General features: G+C 48.7%; 1 protein-coding gene across 1 annotated transcript; it reads left to right on the top strand.

Moving 5' to 3' along the window:
• Positions 1–217: 217 nt before the first annotated feature.
• LOC121672622 (interferon-induced very large GTPase 1-like) lies at positions 218–11410 on the top strand. The gene is given in 2 exon segments (XM_042045348.1): positions 218–6673; positions 6675–11410. Coding segments are annotated over 2 exon segments (7293 nt in total). The 5' UTR covers positions 218–458; the 3' UTR covers positions 7753–11410.
• The last annotated feature ends 7690 nt before the right edge of the window (positions 11411–19100 follow it).

The raw sequence follows: 19100 nt of genomic DNA, 5'->3' as shown, positions 1-19100 counted from the left end.
TGTGTCTGTGTGTGTCTGTGTGTGTGTGTCTGTGTGTGTCTGTGTGTCTGTGTGTGTCTGTGTGTGTCTGTGTGTGTCTGTGTGTGTCTGTGTCTGTGTGTGTTTCTGTGTGTGTCTGTGTGTGTGTGTCTGTGTGTGTGTCTGTGTGTGTGTCTGTGTGTGTCTGTGTGTGTTTCTGTGTGTGTCTGTGTGTGTGTGTGTCTGTGTGTCTGTGTGTGTGTGTCTGTGTTGTCTGTGGGATACACACTCAGCTTCAGGGTTGATCCTGCAAACAGGAAAGCAACAGGCACATCCAGTGTGCTGGGAAGGAGACCCTGGCTCTTGTGCCATCGCAGGCTGGGCTCCAGCAGCCGGGTGGGAGCAATCCCCAGGGCCGCAGCTGCTGCAGAGCCTCTGCCAGGAGGCTGGGGCCTCTGACAACACAGCTTAGGGACAGTCTCTTTTCTTCCTCCACAGCCATGGCTTCGCAGGAGGACACGCAAGAGGGGGATGCCAAGGCACAGCTGGCAAAGGCATTTCAGAAGGAAGGACTGGATGCTGGATACTGGGTGCCCAAGGTGTTGCAGAATCTGGGAATCGAGTGTAGAGAAGCCCTGCAACATCTGGAATATAAAGACTACCTCAAGCTGGAGTGTGCAGCACGGCACCCCTGGGAGAAAAAGGCACTCCAGAAACTCCTGAAAATAAAAGATGACAAAACAACCACTGAAGAGGTGCAGAAGGAGCACTTGGAGAAGACAAAGCAGAGACAAGAAGTGGCCAAACAAGCCCTAAATGATCTGACAGAAATGCTCAAGAGCCGCAGCCACAGCCAGGATGCTCTGAGAGAGAAAGCAGAGACTCTGTGGAAAGCCATGGAAATTCCAAAAGAGTTCTGGCCATCGCCAAAGAAGCCCTTGGCGGATATGCTGGAGAGCATCCACAAGCAGCTGGAGCAGCAGGAGTTGTCAGCAGGCAGGACGGAGCACATCCCCGACACGGAGGTGCTGAGCCGCGCGTCAGGGGGACTGGCCCTGCAGGGCATCTACAGAACCAGCAGACCTGAAGATGTGCTGGCAAAGCGAGAGCAGCTCCTCAGGGTTCCTGAGGGATTCCAGCTCTCTGGTCCGGAGCAAGGATCGCTGCTTGAGAGGAAGGAGTTCTCCTCCTCTGCGGCAGAATCCAATTTCACCAAGTCCATGGAGCAGCTGGGGTTCAGCATCAGCGTTTCTGCCAAAGCCGCATTCTGGGTGGTTTGTCTGGAATCGGGTGTAGATCACAGCAGCTCCTCACAGTCACAGAACATCCACCAGTCCCACTCTGAGCAGAGCTACTTTTGCACCACCAAGTACCAGTACATCCCTCTGGCTTCCTGCTACTTCCAAAGGCATCAGCTTCGCCTCTCGGATGCGGCTCTGCAGGAGCTGCAAGACATGGAGCAGCTTTTGAGCTTCACTGAGGAAGAAGACAGCCCCACCCTGCTGAAGATGTGTGAGAACTTCTTCAACAGGTTTGGGTCCCACATAAACCAGGGTCCCCTCCACTTTGGGGGGATATTCTGGTGGAAGGCGTCTACAGAAGGATTCCGAGCCGAGCAGCGGGAAGAGATGAAGCGACAAACCTCTGAAGCTCTGAACAACTTTGTCAGGGCCAGCTGGGGTGGCTTCGGGGCCAGTGTAGGAGGGACCCTGGATGTTTCCAAAAGCAGCTCCAAGGCTTCCATCCAGGGAAGAGCCGGAGAGAGTTCCCACACAGCGATTCAGCTCTACGTGGTCAACACAGGGGGCCCACCAGACACAGCTTCTCTTCCTCAGTGGAAAACGGGGCTCGTGTCTGATAACACAACGTGGTGCGTTATCGACCGCGGCTTTGAGCTGATCCCAGTGTGGGATGTTATCCGGTGCAATCACAGCAGGGATTTTAAGTCCGTCAGTCAGATGAGCAGAGCCCTCAGGGCTGCGTACAAAGCGCTGACAAATCAGAGCGTCGGCACCATTTTTGGAGAGGAACTGGACAGTGCAGTGCAAGAGGCCAGAGATTTCATGGCCACTGTGAAGAGCTGGGAGGTGACGGTGGATGAAAGGAAGCTGCTCATGCTGATGGATCTAAAAGAGGATCTGCATGCAAAAACCAAGAACCCCAGTGTGTGGATCAATGTGTGCCTGTCGGACAAAGGCCTGCAGGACTTCCTGGGGAACACCGTGCGCAGTTGCCAGGAGTCACCTCCAGAAAACACCACCTCGATCAAGGTAGTGTTGAGGAGCCTCCTGGATCCTCATATCTACTCTGTCAAGGACTTCCCTGAGGCTTCCTTCATTATGCAATGGATCTTCCAGACTGAGCAGCAGCTTCCCAGACCTCCCAAAGTCTCTGAGCTGGAAGAGCTCATCAAAACACTGCAGCAAATGAGGGAGCACATCCATGCTGTCACCTATGCACCAGGAAGCTCTGCTTCTGCTGTTCATGAAGCAAAGATAGAAGCCACCCTGACCACCAGCCTCGCCATTTATTCCTTGCTCCAGTCTCTCCAGGAACGGGCTGAGAAGGGCATGGAACTGTTGGTGCTCTTGATTGCGACCAGCACAGGGTACGACGTGGAAAGCAGCACTTTTCCACACCTCCTTGGACACCCAGAAATTCAGTACATGGCCAAGAAAATGGGAGCGGCACGTGAGGAGTACGTGAACCTGAAGGAGCAAGATGCCGACAGAGCTGAGGCCTCCCTTCTGCTGACGGGTCTGAGTGTGACACCCGAAAGTCAAGAGCTGTCCCCTGAGCAGAAGAGGGAGCGTTTAGTTTTCATGGAAGATCACATGCAAGGCTTGTGGTCCACACGGATCAAGAATCTCCTCCAAAAGCACAGTGGAGGCAAAGACTGGGAGAGGCTGGAACAGGACTTGCATTCCTTGATCAGAGGGTGTTTGGATGAGAAATGGGATGAACAGAGGATGCAGAACATACTCAGAGACATGGAAGACACTTTTCCAACACCTGAGCCCCCCAGTCAGTCCCAGTCCAAGTCAGACGGCAGCGAATCCCAAGCAAATGAAGCCATTGCAAACCAGGAATTCCTCCAGTTGCTCAAGCGCCTTGGACTCAAAAGTCACTATCCAAGAAAAATGGGGATGGGAAATTTCCGCACCATCTGCAAGACATCTCTGCAGGACAGCCAGCCCAGCAAGGACAAGGAACTGCCATTTTACTTCTTGCAAAAGCTGCTCACAGTGGATTACCAGGTGAGGTACCTGACTTGCAGGAATAAGAACAATACAGGACTTGCACCCGTGCCACAAATGACAGAGCAAGAGGACGAACCTTCAGACTCCTTTGAAAACTTTCTTGATGATTTGAAGGAAGCAGTCCCTGAACCTGGAAGCAGGGACAGCCGTGTGCACCCCATGGACCTGCAGATGGCCATTTTCCATTGTGCTGATGACTTCCTGAGACAGTCCCTTGCAACCAAGCTGGCGTTCTGCCAACTGGCGCTGCCTCTGCTGGTGCCCAACCCGTGCACTTCACAGATCGAGTTCCCGCTCTACGCCCTCAGCCAAATCCAAAGGAGCTGGAAAGAGGCAGACAAGTCAGGAAAGCAGGCCGGAACAAAGAGTTACAACAACAAACTCATCTTTCAGGCACAGACACCCATTGTGTCCTTCATCCGCATTGGCAGCTCGGCCTCCTCTTCCAAGTCTCAGCTCCTGAACGCTCTGCTGAGCAAACGCAAACACGACACTTTCTTCCACCGCCACTGCAGAGGCAGCACCAGAGAGCGTTTGCTGATGGAAGGGGTGGTGGAGATCACCTGGTACTGCCCCCGTGGAAGCCCTGATGACACCTTTGAGTGCTGCGTGGCTTTCTGTAACCTGCATGGAGATGCCAGGGATCATGGAGCACAGCTGCAGTTCCTGCAGGAGATATCTGCTGTCAACGTGGCTCTCATATCCGATTCAGAGCACATGGACAACAGGGGGAAAAAGCTTTTGCAGGGCTTGTGGCAGTCACAAAGGCCTTTGGTTTGTCTTCTCACGGAAAAAGAGAATGTTGCAGCTGGACAAGCCAGCAAAAACATAAAAATAGGGATCAAGAACAGAAACGAAGCAGAACTGGCCGTCCAGCTGACTGAAACAATCCAGACTCTCCTGGAAAGGTCTCATCCACGTTTCAGCCTGGAGGCCTGTCTGGACAAAGCGCGCCAGCACAGATTCATAGTGGATGCAGATCAACCTGCATGTTTGACAGCCAAAGCAAAGGCAAAGAAGCTGGTGGAGCTTCTGAAGAAAGAGAAGCTGTCTGAGATCAAATCCCAGCTCCTGCCCCTTCAAGGAAAACTGTGGTACCAGTGGTGCAAAAAGGACAAAGAGCTCACTCGCTTACAGGAGAAGGGAAACAAGAGCATTGAGCATCATCGCAGCCAAATCGAATATGAGAAGAAAGCACTAAGAAGAAAGCAACTTGAACAAGCTGACTCCCCGAATCCACTGGTGAAATCGTTCCTTGGCTTTCTCCAGGCCCAGCCAGCAGATACCAAGAAATACTTCTTGCACTGGATGAAGGTCTTTATGGATGAGCTGTCCTGCGGTCGCCTTGAAGAACTGAGGAGAGACTATCACGAGTTATGGTCTGAAGTCCTGGCAAGAAAGAAAAGCAAGAAAAAACCCAGCATGGAAGCTCAGCTGCAGAGTCGGCTGGATGCACTCTCTGATGAAATCAACCATTCATCCATTGGCCTGGAGCACCTCTTGAGAGAGGTGGGGCAGATTTATGAAGCTCTGGAAGTAATGAACTCCAAGAATGAGAGTTTTGTCAAACTGCCGGAGATTGCAGCAGATCTGATGGTTTCGGGGTATCCTGTGGAGCTGATGGATGGGGATGCTTCTTACCTGCCCTTGCGCTGGGTGGGAGCAATCTTTGACAGCTTAATTGAGAGGCTGGGGGACAAACGAGTGTTTGTGCTCTCCGTGCTCGGCATCCAGAGCACAGGCAAGTCCACCCTGCTGAATGCCATGTTTGGTCTGCAGTTCAACGTCAGCGCGGGGAGATGCACCCGCGGAGCCTTTATGCAGCTCATCCCAGTGGGCGAGGAGCTGCAGCAAGACTTGGGCTTTGATTTTGTGCTGGTGGTGGACACAGAGGGACTTCGTGCCATGGAGATGGCCAATAAACACTCCCTGAACCATGACAACGAGCTGGCCACCTTTGTCATTGGCATTGGCAACTTGACTGTGATCAATATCTTTGGAGAAAATCCATCAGAAATGCAAGATGTTCTCCAGATTGCTGTGCAGGCTTTCCTGAGGATGAAGAAAGTCAATCTTTCCCCAAGCTGCCTCTTTGTCCACCAAAACGTGGGAGAAGCAACTGCCAAGGAGCAGAACATGGAAGGACAAAGGCGTTTGCAGGAAAAGCTGGATAAAATGACTGTGGTAGCTGCCCAGCAGGAATTCTGTGACATCTCCTCCTTCAGCGATGTCATCGGCTTTGATGTGAACACCCACATTCACTACTTTGCTCAGCTGTGGGAAGGAAACCCCCCGATGGCACCACCCAACCCCACCTACAGCCAGAACGTCCAGCAACTAAAGAGCAAAATCCTCCAGGCTGCCCAGAAGCAGTCGCAGCGCAGCATTTTGAGGCTCTCGAGCCTGAAAGTTCGTATTGGTGACCTCTGGAATGCGTTGCTGAATGAAAACTTTGTTTTCAGCTTCAAGAATTCCCTGGAGATTGCCGCGTACAGGAAACTGGAAAGCGCCTTTAGTCAGTGGACCTGGAGGCTGAGGAGTCACGTCTTAGGCATGCAGATGAGACTGGACAACAAAATTCGGAATGGGAACTTGCAGAACGTCACCAGAGAATACCTTGAAGGGCAGGTGCAAGAGACAAGTGATGCCATTGAGAAAGAAGTGGAAAAGTATTTCAGGGAGGACAAAGACTGTGAGACACTGGTCCAGTGGAAATCAAACACAGAGCTGAAGCTGAAAGAACTAAAAGAGGCTCTTCTTCTTGAAACAAAAAAGAAATGTGAGAATCTTATTGAGCTACAGAAGGAGCAGAGTAAACTGGATGCAAGGAAGGTGCAATATGAAGCCGAGCTCCTGAGAAAGAGTAAGGAGTTGGCTGTGACTCTGAAAGGGAAGAGCCTCAGTGAGAGAGAACTGAGAGACAACTTTATTTTTGTCTGGAACAATTGGATTGCTGAAGTTTCCTGTGTTGCTCCTCCCCTGGAACAGGTGGATATCGATGCAGAAATCGAAGATGTCCTTCTAGAGCACTTTAAGGAACCGGGTTTACATGCCAGGATCACATCATTTCCCAAAGGCAGAGGATTTTCTTTTGACATGGAGAAACACGTCATGAAAAAAAAGCATTTTGGTGTCATTACTAGGAGGGTTTCCAATGCTGATGTGATCAACTTGCAGCACATCACAGACAGCATCATAGCGTGTGTGAGAGCAAACATTGATAAGAAGGAACAGGAGAAACGGGATTACAGTCGAAATTTTATTCATGAAATACTCAATGAAGTACAGGAAGGTGTGAACTCCATCCCCAGCAATGCAAAATGTACTTTTAACAGAGAGTACAGCATAGATTTGTCTCTGTATCTGTGCAGAATGGCAGCAGAAAGGTTTAAAGGCATGCATGAAGCGTTCCAAAAGGCAAATGACCCAGTCGTGTACCTGAACAGCAAGAGAGAATTTCTTCCAATGTTTCCAGATTTCCTGCCAAGGAGCCACTTCTATCACAACTTTTGCTGTTTTCCTTTGTGACAAGATTGAACCAGCTCTTCACCGGGCGGTCTATGAGAGGACAGCTAAAGCCATTGCTGAGGACATGCAGGGCAAATTCCCAGATTTCCAGGGCAACAGAGCCAATCTGGAAGTCTCCATCCTGAGATACCTGGCAGAACAAGAAAATTTTGAGTATTTCAAATGTTACCTTAAGTGTCCAGATGAGTTTTTTCGGAGATACCTTGGAAAACGAGTTCAGAGTTACTGTTCACATGGGAGCAGAAGTCTGGAAAAGTTTTTAGATTCCTCCCTTAATCTTCTCTATGGAAACATCCTGAAAGCTGTTTCCTTCTCAACCAAAATTGTCAATGACAGAAAAGACAGAGAAGACAAAGTCTCTCTTTGGCTGGATGAATTTTGCAGGGAACTGACAGAGGTGATCAACTTGCCCAGAAGTGACCTGAAGGGCATTGAGCACCAGGAGGTCACAGACATTGAGTTCCTGAGCAGTGTCATGGCAGAAGCTCTGGATGACCTGAGGGACAGGCTCAGGAAAGAATTTGCTGATGCCGATATGAGCTCGTTTGCAAGGCAGCCTCACACCATCCTGGCAGAGCATTTCTCGGGGTGCTGGGAGCAGTGTCCCTTCTGTGGGGCTGTTTGCACAAACACCATGCGGAATCACGATGGAGACCATCAGCTGGTCTTCCATCGCCCACGAGCTTTGGTGGGAACCAAGTGGAATGAGACGGACCACCTGGTCATTGATATTTGTTCCAGCCTTGTTTCAAGTGACTCCTTATTCAGAGTGGGTGACAGTGAATGGATAACCTACAAGAGATACCGGGATGCAGGACCCCGTTTCTCCACATGGAACATTCTTCCTGATCCATCCATGCAGGCGTACTGGAAATGGTTTGTGTCTCATTTCAGGACACAGCTGGAAGCTTTGTACAATGGGAAATTTCAGGGCAAAGGAGAAATCCCTGAGGCGTGGCAGAGAGTTACCAAGCAGGAAGCACTGTCCGAGCTGGACAAGAGTTAGGCCACGTCCATGGGAAGGAAGAACCACAACGGCTTTGCAGTTTAGAAGAACTTTGTACCAGGCTCTCCACAAAAATGCAGTTACAACAATGACACTCTCAAGCCATACGCAGCCAATGGTATCTAATTGCTCCCAAATTTGGTGAAATAAGGTGTGTTACTGCAGCCATCGCTCAGCAACTCCCTCGCTTCATGATAAAGCCAGAATGCTTTTGCCTCCTTGCCATAAACACTTCCCTCTGCATTGTCCTAGAGTCAAACCAAACTCCTTCCCTGGGTCAATCGGCCTTGTGGCCAAGCCTGATCCCAAGGGCCAGTGTTGCAAAATGGTTAGAGGATCAGGGACATGGATTATTGATAAAACCAAATCAATAACAGAACTGTACAAAGCAAAGGCCTTCAAGCAAAGGCCTGCATGAGAAAAAGCCTCCATGAGAAATGCCTGCGTGAGAAACAGGCCTGAGAAACAAAAAGGGAGTTTTAAGGAGGTACAGTCCTCTGCTGAAAAGATATACTGACCATGAGAAAGAAGGGAGGAAGACTTTTGATCTCTCAAGACAAAACATAAAGCTTGCCAAATGTAGTCTTTTATCTAACCCAATTATGTAGAAGTAAGAATGCGCTTTTGTAAGCTTAAACCAATCAAGAACTGATAAGCTTGTACTCAATACTATATAAGTGCCTCTGTATTGCTAATAAACAAAGCTTGCTCTACCAATCACATTGATTGTCTGCATGGCTTCCCCCACCCGAAGTCAGCATTTGGCGCCCGAACAGGGACTGGGACTTCGTTTTCTTGACTAAGGTGGGGGACCGACGTGGCACCGATAAGCAGCAATTGGAGGGCAGAAGATCAGCAGCTGCAGGCAAGCGTCTGATCTGTGCCTGGACTGACCTGACACAGGGGTCCGCCGTATTGGCTGACAAGGGCAAACCTGGGAAAAGGCTGCACAAATCCTGTCGACAGGGATTGCAGTAAGACGCAGATGCGGTAGGACGCAAATATGGAAACAGAGGTGACCCTTGATTTATTTTTACGCTTTTTAGAAAAGCGGGGAGTTAAAGAAGTAAACCTTTGTAAGGAACTAGCTGATCCAAGATGGTTTAAAATGAAAGCTAAAGAAGCAAAAGCTCTTGGGTTAATCTGGAGAGCAGTAACTGGCACTCTCACAGAGATGAAAACAGAGAGGGCAGTGGCCACAGCTGCCATAGAGGCTTTAGAGAGTGTCAGCACTGGGTGTGGCAGCTCCGGGAAAGGAACAGACGGGGGCCTTATGGAGCGGCGGGCAGAGACCGGAGCCGAGTCCGGGGTAGCACGGTCCTTCGGGCTGGCCGCGAGAAAACCGATTAAAAGCACAGCAGCACCCGTCCGCTCACTGCAGGAGCTGCTGAACTCAGCAGGGCAGGAAGTTACCCTTCCGACGTCTGAGAGAGAAATGGCCGCAAATGCAGAAGCAGAGCCGCCCGATCCAGGGGCGGGGCGCAGGCGGGCCAAGGAGACACAGGCAGTCCTGGTGTCCGACTGAAAGCGGCAGAGCAACGGAGCGGTCCTAAAGCCCAGCTGAAAGCGGCAGAGAGCAACCCCCCCCGCCGAACAGCGGAACGTCCGGATGCAAAGCAGCTTCTGTGGTTTCATCGCCTGCAGAGCCGGAGCCGGCCGGGGCTGCCGGGGGTCAGCCTCGGGAGGGGGAGAAGCACCAAGAAATGATGCAAGAAGTAATCAAAAAGCTTGCTGACTTATTTACACGAAGCATTCTGCAGTCTATCTTTACAGCAGATGTTCTGTGTCTGAATGATTGCATCAGCATCGCACAATTGTTATTAACCCCTTCACAGTTCCTGCTCTGGGAACGAATGTGGAAACAGCTAGCACAAGAAGAAGCTAGCAAACATCAAAGTGACACACAAGACCCACTGTATGCATTCCAAGCTGACATGCTAACTGGCAGCGGAGCTTACGGGGCAACAGTAACACAGCTGACCATGCCTGTAGTCATTCATCAGTTGTTACAGACTTTTGCCCACAAAGCCTTGTTGTCAGCAGCCTTAAAGGATGCAACTGAGCTCTCTGAAGAGCTCCAAGAGCAAATGTTCCAAATACTTGCCTTTGAAAATACTAATAGGCAAGCTAAGACAATTCTTGCTATGCTGCCCTAAGGAGCAGGTGTAGACGAGATGCTCGTACGTGCTGGCGTTCAGAACAGTCATCTCAAACAACTGCCTTTACTGCAACACTGCAGAATGTCCTGCAACAACAGGGACAAGTCATCGCCACAGCACTGACCAGAGGGGTGCCCAGCAAGTGGTGCCATGCTACGCATACAGGACCCCGAAGCGAGAAGGCGCGGTCAGCATCAGCTCCTGAGGAAAGTGACGCCACTGCTTCAACAGCTGGAACTCTGGGACCTCCGTCCTGAGAAGCCTTGGGACAGGCTGCAGACGTGGCTGAGTGAAGGAGCTGAGGACTTGCCAGATCCACCACTCTCCGTAGCAGGAGAAATAGCGAGACCCTGGGCGAATGTAACAGCTGCCCTGGGTGGTTGCTAGTGACTTGTGGTGGGTGTCGGGGAACCCTCTCCAAAGGCAAAACTAAAAAGGAGAGTTACATAAATTTTTGGGTATAACACCAAACACAGAAGTAGAGTGAAAAGTTGTTTTTTGACTGTCTTGAGACAAGAGCATTAGTGGACATTTTCAATCAGCTGTCTGCCCATTTAGATCGAGTAAAGGCAGTGAATTTGGCTAGCATCTATATTTTTACTTGTGCTTCAGCAGCCAGGGCTCACGCTATTCTGCATAAACTTGCTTGCTGGGAGAGGGATAAGTTAAACATAACTTTGCAAATGCTTGATGAGTTAAGCGTAGATGTTACTAGTGTTAGACATACAATATTACAAAATTAAGTAGCAATTAATTTTCTACTACTAGCTCACAGCCACGGCTGTGAAGAGTTCTAAGGTACGTGCTGTATGAATCTTTCTGACCACTCTGTCCTAATTTACAAGCAGATAAGTGAGTTACATTAATTAACCACACAATTACAGAAAGAAGACCGTCTCAGCTTAGAAAGATGGTTAAAGTCACTAAGTTTAAGACCATGGCTAGTTTCACTTGTGCAGCATTTGATTACTGTAAGACTACTAATATTATTAATAATAGTGTGCTTACCTTGCCTATGCCAATGCTTGCAAAAGATGATATACAAAGTTACTACATCTGTAGCCAATCAAATATTGCCTTTACAAAAAGAAAAAAGGGGAATTGTTGCAAAATGGTTAGAGGATCAGGGACATGGATTATTGATAAAACCAAATCAATAACAGAACTGTACAAAGCAAAGGCCTTCAAGCAAAGGCCTGCATGAGAAAAAGCCTCCATGAGAAATGCCTGTGTGAGAAACAGGCCGGGGCAACAAAAAGGGAGTTTTAAGGAGGTACAGTCCTGTGCTGATAAGATATACTGACCATGAGAAGGGAGGAAGGTTTTTGATCTCTCAAGACAAAACATAAAGCTTGCCAAATGTAGTCTTTTATCTAACCCAATTATGTAGAAGTAAGAATGCGCTTTTGTAAGCTTAAACCAATCAAGAACTGATAAGCTTGTACTCAATACTATATAAGTGCCTCTGTATTGCTAATAAATGAAGTTTGCTCTACCAATCACATTGACTGTCTGCATGGCTTCCCCCACCCGAAGTCGGCAGGCCAGGGCAAGGGCAAGGCAGTGCTCAAAGCCCCCCTTGGATCCGCTGCTGTGAGACAGGAAGGGACTGCCCCAAAGGCAGTTTTCCTGCAGCAAGGAGGTGTCCTGCTTGGAGAAAGGGCTGTGAGGCCTGAGGGCAGCTCCACGCTGGCTGCAAGCTGGGCTGCTTGGCTTTTGGGCATCATCCTTGCCTCCCTCATTGCAGCCTCCTGCATCAGCTGAGGCCGTTCTCCCAGCAGGAGCTGTTGTGTCTCTGGGCTCAGGAAAGCAGGGGCACGACAGCCCCATGGCTCAGGCAGTGCTTCCACTCCCTGGCTCGGAGGTGCTCCGTCTCTGTCCAGGGCAGCCGCTCCTGCTCAGCTGCCTGGAGCTGCTACCCTTCCCTTCAGCCCTCAGCCCTGGCAGGAGCTGCTCCTGCCCTTGGCCTCGCTGCTGAGCAAAAGCCTTTGGAATGCCCCATGTGGAGAATCCCATCTGCCAGCACCTTCCGCAGCGGCCCTCGGGGCAGTGCTGGTGCTGTCCAGGCAGGCTGGTGGCACCGGAGCCGTGCCCTGGAGAAGGTGGCACCATCTGGCACTGCCCCAGGGACGTGTGGGCAGTTTGGCTGTGCAGGTGCTGCAATGCCGCTGGCAATGCGAGCGCCAAGCCCTCCTGGAGAGCTGCTGAAGGGCTGCTTCAGCCTCATCCCCTGCAGGCTCTGCTAATAAAGGAGTTGATTTGGACCGTGCTGCTCTGTGCCTCCTTTGTGTTCAGGGCAGCCCCAGCTGGGGGTGACTGGAGCTCTGTGTGGGGCAGACAGGCAGGGGACAGCGGGGTGGCCCTGGGGGAGGGCGTGTGGCAGCAGAGGCTCTGCTCCTTTCAGGGTCTCTGCTCCAGGAGCAGCTTCACTGTCTGCAGGGACAGCAGAGAGGGCAGGAAGCCCCAAACCACAACAACATCCAGGGAAACCAGTGGGAGTGGCAGGTGCCAAGGGAGGCAGTGGTAGTGTGATAGATACACATTATAATATTGGCTTTCTACAAACATTAAAATGGACGCTATATGTATAATGTTAAAGTAGCTTTGTTTTAAAGATGTAGTTTTATAACAATAACTTATGCCTTTATTTCTGTCATTAACTAAACTTAGACATAATAGTAAAATAGCTAATGTAGTTATGCTTGTGGTAATTGAACTGTCTGCTTGGTTGGATAACATCCAACCACCGTGTGTTGAAGACCCCTGCTACTGACATGCCAACTATCAGCAACTACCATCTGCGGAAACCATGGACCAAAGCCCCCTCTGGAGGTGATAATAAAAACTGACTAAAACCACAGCCAAGAGATGTGTGTGCTCTAAAAAGGTGGACCCAAGGAGGCGCCATGCTAAACAGCTCCTGGAACATGTAAACTAGTTTTGGTAAAAGTTTGAATATGCATAATTGATTATGAATATGCATTATGCTGATGCAATAGGACAGGTATGTAAAGGGTGTCTCCACAATAACAGGGGTGTTCTTGGCTGAGCACCAAAGCACCCAGTGCTGTGACTTTTGCTTTATTGTCTTTGTCCCCTATTGTCCTTTATTAAACTTTTAAATCCTAACAGGAGACTGAACCTTGTTTTTCACATCTGGGCACTCATCCGGGATTAACACCTCGCCTCCAAGACCCTGGGAGATCCCGAGTAGGAGAGGCACGCCCCGCTGAGTTCAGCGGCCCGCTCTATTTCTTCTGGTGTGAATCGGTGGTTGCAGGTTGACACCCCGTGGACAAGAAAGGGACAAATAAAGCAAAAGAAAGGGAAAAAGAGGCCCCCTAAGAAACCATGGCAGCTAGCTCCACAATTTTCGTGCACGAAGACCTGGACAAGAAAAAAAGGATTGTAAGTATTTTCAGGGGGGAGGATACAGAGGTTGACTGGTGTGTGAATGATGCTTGGGCTGGTTACCCCAGACCTGCGAAGTGAGTGTGGAGTCTCTGAGAGCTGCGGTACTATCTTTTCGCGAGAAAAACGGCCAGCGAGGAGACAAAGCAAAAGATAAAAGGAGTGGGAGATCCCCCCCGGGGTAACTGGGACTGGGTCTCAGGGAGCGGTTGGACCCCTAGGAAAAGAGAGCAGAAAAAGGGTTTCCTAGCACAATCCCCTAGGAAACAGGGGATGAAAGTGAGGGTCCCCAATTCCAGAAATGTTGCCGGATTGAGGGTTGGAACACACAGGCTAGAAAAATTACTCTAGATGGGAAGTGTGGGAGAGAGAGAATCTGGGGTTGGCTAACAACATTTGAGATTTTACCGTTTTATTTGAAAAATAATACCTGTGGGTGAATATTAACAAGTGATTTGAAAATCAAGATACCTTATTATTGTGTTGACTTGTTGTGAGTGAGAATGAGCGAGACATATTAAAGAAATAAAAGTGAGTGAATATGAATGAATGAAAGTATACATAATATAGATGGTTGATTTAAAGTTTGACTTTATTATCTGGAGGGAGGTGGATTATATTATATTATTATTTTATTAAAGAGGAAAGGTCTTCTGTGCTGTGAGGGGAGGGTGGTGTTTAAGCTGTCAGAGGGGTGGGTTAGAGCAGAAAACAGGGGCCAGGGATGAATAGATAAAATCCTGGGAAGATGGGACAAAGAACCAGTAAGTTGGGTTCAAGGAAAAAAGGGAGTAAAAAAGTGCCAGCAGATATACCTCAAGATAGTCCACTGGGAATTAAGTTAGCCAGCTGGGATAGTGACCCTTGTACAAAGGAAAAGGATAAAGAAGATTCGGTATTGTATGCTAGAATGGACAAAGAAAGAAATAAGACCCGATCATGTCTATTGGCCTAGGTACGGGTCCTTTGAAGCCAAGCTTTGTCAAGCCTTAAATATATTTGTAAATTCAAAGGAACCGTTTGATCCGGAAGAAAAAGAATATGCCTCTTGTTGGACAAGAGACACAGAACCCCTGGGGTTAAAAGTTTTTAAAATATCAGAAACCCCAGAGGCAGAGCAAGCAGAGGAAAAGAAAGAAAAGGGTTGGGACACCCTGGAAGCATTGCCACCCCCGTATCATACACAGGAGCCAGGCGCTCCTGTGCCAGCCACAGCCCCAGTTGCGCCAGGCGCTCCCGCACCAGCTGCAGACCCGATTGCGCTGGGTGCCCCCACCCCTGCCCCTGCCGTGGCTCCTCTCGTGCCCGGCCACCCCCGCTCCTGCCATGGTCCCGCTTCTGCCGGCTGACCTTGCCTCTGTCCCTTTGGTGGTTACGGCTCCACCACCGACTTCTGCCTTGGCAGTTCCGATGAGTCCCCTTCCCAGTGAAGGAGCACCATACCAAAATACTAGGAGAAGCTCAGTTAAAACTCAAAGACAGCTCAGTAATTCCTCTCCTGCCACTACTCCAAAACAAAGGAAAAGGGTTTCTTCTAAGGTTGTGATGACTGAGGAACAGAAAGGTTGGGATCAAGAAATCAGTTTATTCCCATTATGAGAAGTGCCGATGGGAGGGGTTCAAGGTGGGATGGGATTTGTAAATGCTCCTTTTAACTCTTCAGAAGTCAGAAATTTTAAAAAGGAAATTAAAGGGTTATTAGAAGATCCCATAGGTATAGCTGAACAATTAAACCAATTCTGAGGTCCCAATATTTTCACTTGGGAAGAAATGCAGTCAATAATGAATATTATATTTTCTCAAGAGTAGAGGCAGATGATTAGAGCTGCTGGAATGAGAATCTGGGAAAGAGAGAATCAACAAGGTCCACCTGGGGACCAGAAAATGCCAATAGCACCTCCTAACTGGAACCACAATGAAGAGGCAGGGCGAGGACATATGAATGATTATTGTAATCTGATAATCAAAGGAATAAAAGAGGCAGCAAGGCTTTTGATGGGCAACAAGGGAAGGAGGAGACTCCAACTGATTGGTTAGAGAGGCTCCGAAAGAATATGAAACAATACTCTGGAACTGACCCTGAGGGCATAGCCAGGCAAGCTGTATTGAGAGTTGACTTTGTCACTCATGCCTGGCCAGATATTAGAAAAAAGCTGGAAAAGATAGAGGATTGGCATGAGCGGGCATTAAATGAATTATTAAGAGAAGATCAAAAGGTTTAGGTACAGAGAGATGAAGAAAAAGCCAAAGCAGAAGCAAAAATCATGACAGCCACTATGCGAGAAAGTAACTCCCTCCTTCAGAGGAATCTGAAGCCCCCAAGTACCACTCCCAAACATTCAGGTTTCAGAGACAGGGAAAAGGGAAAAAACAGAACCCCAGCACGATCAAAATCTCAGGAGCAAATAAAAAATGCCTGTTTCTGTTGTGGGGAAGAAGGACACTCTAAGAGGGAATGGCCTCATCTAAAATAGAACCTGAAAATATTCCAAGAGATATACTCAGAAGAAAAATAGGGAGGTCATGGGCTCTATTTTCTGGGGGATAAATACCATCTGGAGCCTTTGGCAACTTTAAAAGTAGGCCCCCAAGAGGAGGTATTAGAATTTATAGTTGATACTGGGGCAGCGAGAACTTGTGTAGTAAATATTCCAAGAGGGTGTGATGTGAGTAATGACACTGTGAAGATAACAGGAGCAAAAGGAGAAGGGTTTGAAGTTCCTGTCATTAAAAATGTAGTAATTGAAGGGGAAACCAGAATAGGGATGGGAGATGTCTTGTTAGGTCCTGGAGCAGGTTGCAACTTACTGGGGAGAGACTTACAGGTACAATTAGGAATAGGGGTCATACCGGAAGAAGAGAAGATGACAGCTAAAGTGTTAAAACTTGGCCAGGAAGATGAGGGAAAGATTAACAAAGAATTTTGGGCTGGGGAAGGAAATAGGGGAGGATTGAATATTGATCCCATAAGGGTCACGACTGAAAGAGAAAAATGTCCCATACGTGTGCGTCAGTACCCCATATCCTTAAAAGGAAGAGAAGGATTAAAGCCGGTAATAGAAGAATTGATAAAAGATGGGACATTGGAACCTCGTATGTCTCCTCGTAACACCCCTATTCTCCCAGTAAAAAAGTCTGATGGGACTCATAGATTAGTACAAGACTTACGGGAAGTTAACAAGAGAACTTGGACCTGTTACCCAGGGGTACCCAACCCCTGTACCCTTTTAAGTAAAGTCCCACCTCAGCATCAGTGGTTTAGTGTAGTGGATCTTAAAGATGCTTTTTGGGCTTGCCTGTTGGCAGAGGATAGTCGAAACATTTTTGCCTTTGAATGGGAGGGTCCAAGTACTGGGACAGAGCAGCAACTAAGATGGACAAAATTACCACAGGGATTTATTGAGCCTCCAAATCTATTTGGGCAAGCTTTCGAAGAAATACTGCAGACTTTCCCCACTCCTACTGGAATACAAATTATCCAATATGTGGATGATCTTTTATTATCAGGGGAAGCTGAAGTTAGGGAGGCTAATATAAAACTATTGCATTTTCTTGGGGAAAAAGGATTAAGGGTATGAAAAGGGAAACTACAATTTGCAGAATCAGAAGTAAAGTATCTTGGTCACTTAATAAGTAAAGGTAGCCGAAAGCTTAATCCTGAGAGGGTTGCAGGGATTTTGTCTCTTCCCGCTCCTTCTTCAAAGAAGGAAGTTAGAACACTGCTTGGATTATTGGGATATTGTAGACCATGGACCGAAGGATATATGCAGGCACTAAAATTTTTATATGAAAAATTGACAGAGGGAGACAATATAAAGTGGACCAGGGAATATGACAATAAATTAGAAGAATTGAAGTTGAAACTAGCCTCGGTACCAGCTTTGAGCTTACCCTCAAAAATTTCAGAGTCCTTCTGTAGATCTCTCTCTCCCCGTCCTTGCAGATGGGTCGTGCTGGGACCACCTCCAGGGTGAAGGCCTCGGTGGAAATTCCTCCCGATGTATTCTGATGTTGAAACAGTCCAGCAGAGAGAAAGGGAAAAAACCAAAGTCCCAGGAAAACAAAGTTCAGCTCTCCGTCTTTCTCTCCAGAGAAAAGGAGCTGAGAAACTGGCCAAAAAAAAAGCAAGCAGTGCTTCCTCCCTGTCATGGGTTAGCAGAGCTACGAAAGTGATTCTCTTGCAAAGAGGTGCTTACAGCTTCCTCTATGACCTCACAGAACCTATCGACTGCCTAGTTTGAATATTGACAACTTTTAAAGCCACTTAAAGAGCTTGACATCCCTCTGTGGTCCATATTTAAGAATGAACAAACCCCGGGAAAGCTCTCTTGCTTCCAGCCTTGGGACAGGTAACTGGGGGGGGGGCCTGCAGGCGGCCCAGCAGGGCTGGGCTGGGCCTTGCTGGGTCCAGCTGGGTCGGCCGTGGCACGGCCCTGTTCCATCCGCGGCCCCTCCCCAGCCCTGCTCTGTGCAGGCAGCCCCTGGTGCGGCCAGGGCTCGTCTGAGACCACTGCCCTGCTGCCCAGCAAAGATCATGCGACCAACAGCGATAAGCAAATTCCAGCTGCGGGGCCCAGGTGAGATTAACCCTTTTAGTGCTGTAAGTTTCCTCCAGAACAGATGAAGCCTGCAGACATCAATCCTCTTCTGAGTCTGAAGAAGAGGGAAGGTGAAGAAAACACCATAGAGACACCAAAGTCAGTAAAGAAGGAAGAGCTGAAACCCTGAGGGAGGAGAAAGAGGAGATGCTTAGAAGCTGAAATTCTGCTGTAAAGCTATGGTGGTGATGGACTATGGACATCAGAGTACCCGTTGTAATTTCATGAAAGCATGGGGAGGTGGAGTGTTCAAACTGTACTTGTGAGCAAAAGCACCTGTGCTGAAATAAGCAAATGCTGAAGCAGCTGTGATTTGATGAGAAGTTTGAACAGGGAGAGATGGAATTGATGAGGACTCTTGCTCCAAATCAGAAGGAGAAGACCTCTATTCCTAGAGATGAAAGTAATGAGGACCCTTTGCTCCCAGGGAAGGGGGAGGGCCTCTGTTCTTAGAGATGAAGGTGCTCCCAGAGATGGGTGAAGAGAACCTTTGCTTCTGAACAGCTCATCCTTACAATGGTACCCCAGTAGCTCAAGATTGGACCCTCGAAAGCAGTTGTGGGGAAAGCTGTAGGTCGGGGGAAGGGACTCTCACATGCGAGCAGAGAACCAACCCGAGCGGCCGTCGTGCTGTGACATTGAAGCCATGAGAGAACCGTTCCTTGTGGAGATGTCTCCATAGCATGAGCAAGAGAGACTCCTCTCCCTAAGTGAACTGAAAAAGGTTATTATTGAAGTGGTAAACTGACTGAAAATCTCAAGGGTTGTCTTTTTACATTGTCAATGAGAGAAGGGAGAAAGGTGGGGGGAGGAGAAGTGTTCTGAAGGTGTAGTCTGATTTTTTTTCTTCCTTTTAGGTCTGCTAATAAACTTCTTAATATTCTTTTAAGTTTTGTGCCTGCTTTGCTTTCTCCTAATTCTTATCTCACAGAAGGTAAATAAGTGAGTAACGAGTATTTTGGACCAAACCACTACTCTCCCGCTCCTCTCGCCAACAGAATGGAGAGAGGAGTCTGTATCTCTGGGGGAGCCTTCCCTGAGCTGTCCTGCTAGATTGTAGGGTGGCTCGACTCAGTCAGGGAAACACCAATAGTACAAGGGAGAGTCCTCAGCAGCTCTTCCCCTTTATTGGAGCGTGTTCTCTGCTGCCAGCAACTGCCAGCACCCGGCAAGGATTCAC

The sequence above is a fragment of the Corvus kubaryi genome, unplaced genomic scaffold (genome assembly GCF_017639235.1).
Source record: "Corvus kubaryi isolate FWS band 111438036 unplaced genomic scaffold, C.kubaryi_AGA036_p1.0 63262, whole genome shotgun sequence".
Classification (NCBI taxonomy): domain Eukaryota; kingdom Metazoa; phylum Chordata; class Aves; order Passeriformes; family Corvidae; genus Corvus; species Corvus kubaryi.
The sequence above is the reverse complement of the archived record's forward strand: the minus strand, read 5'-3'. Positions and strand labels throughout refer to the sequence as shown.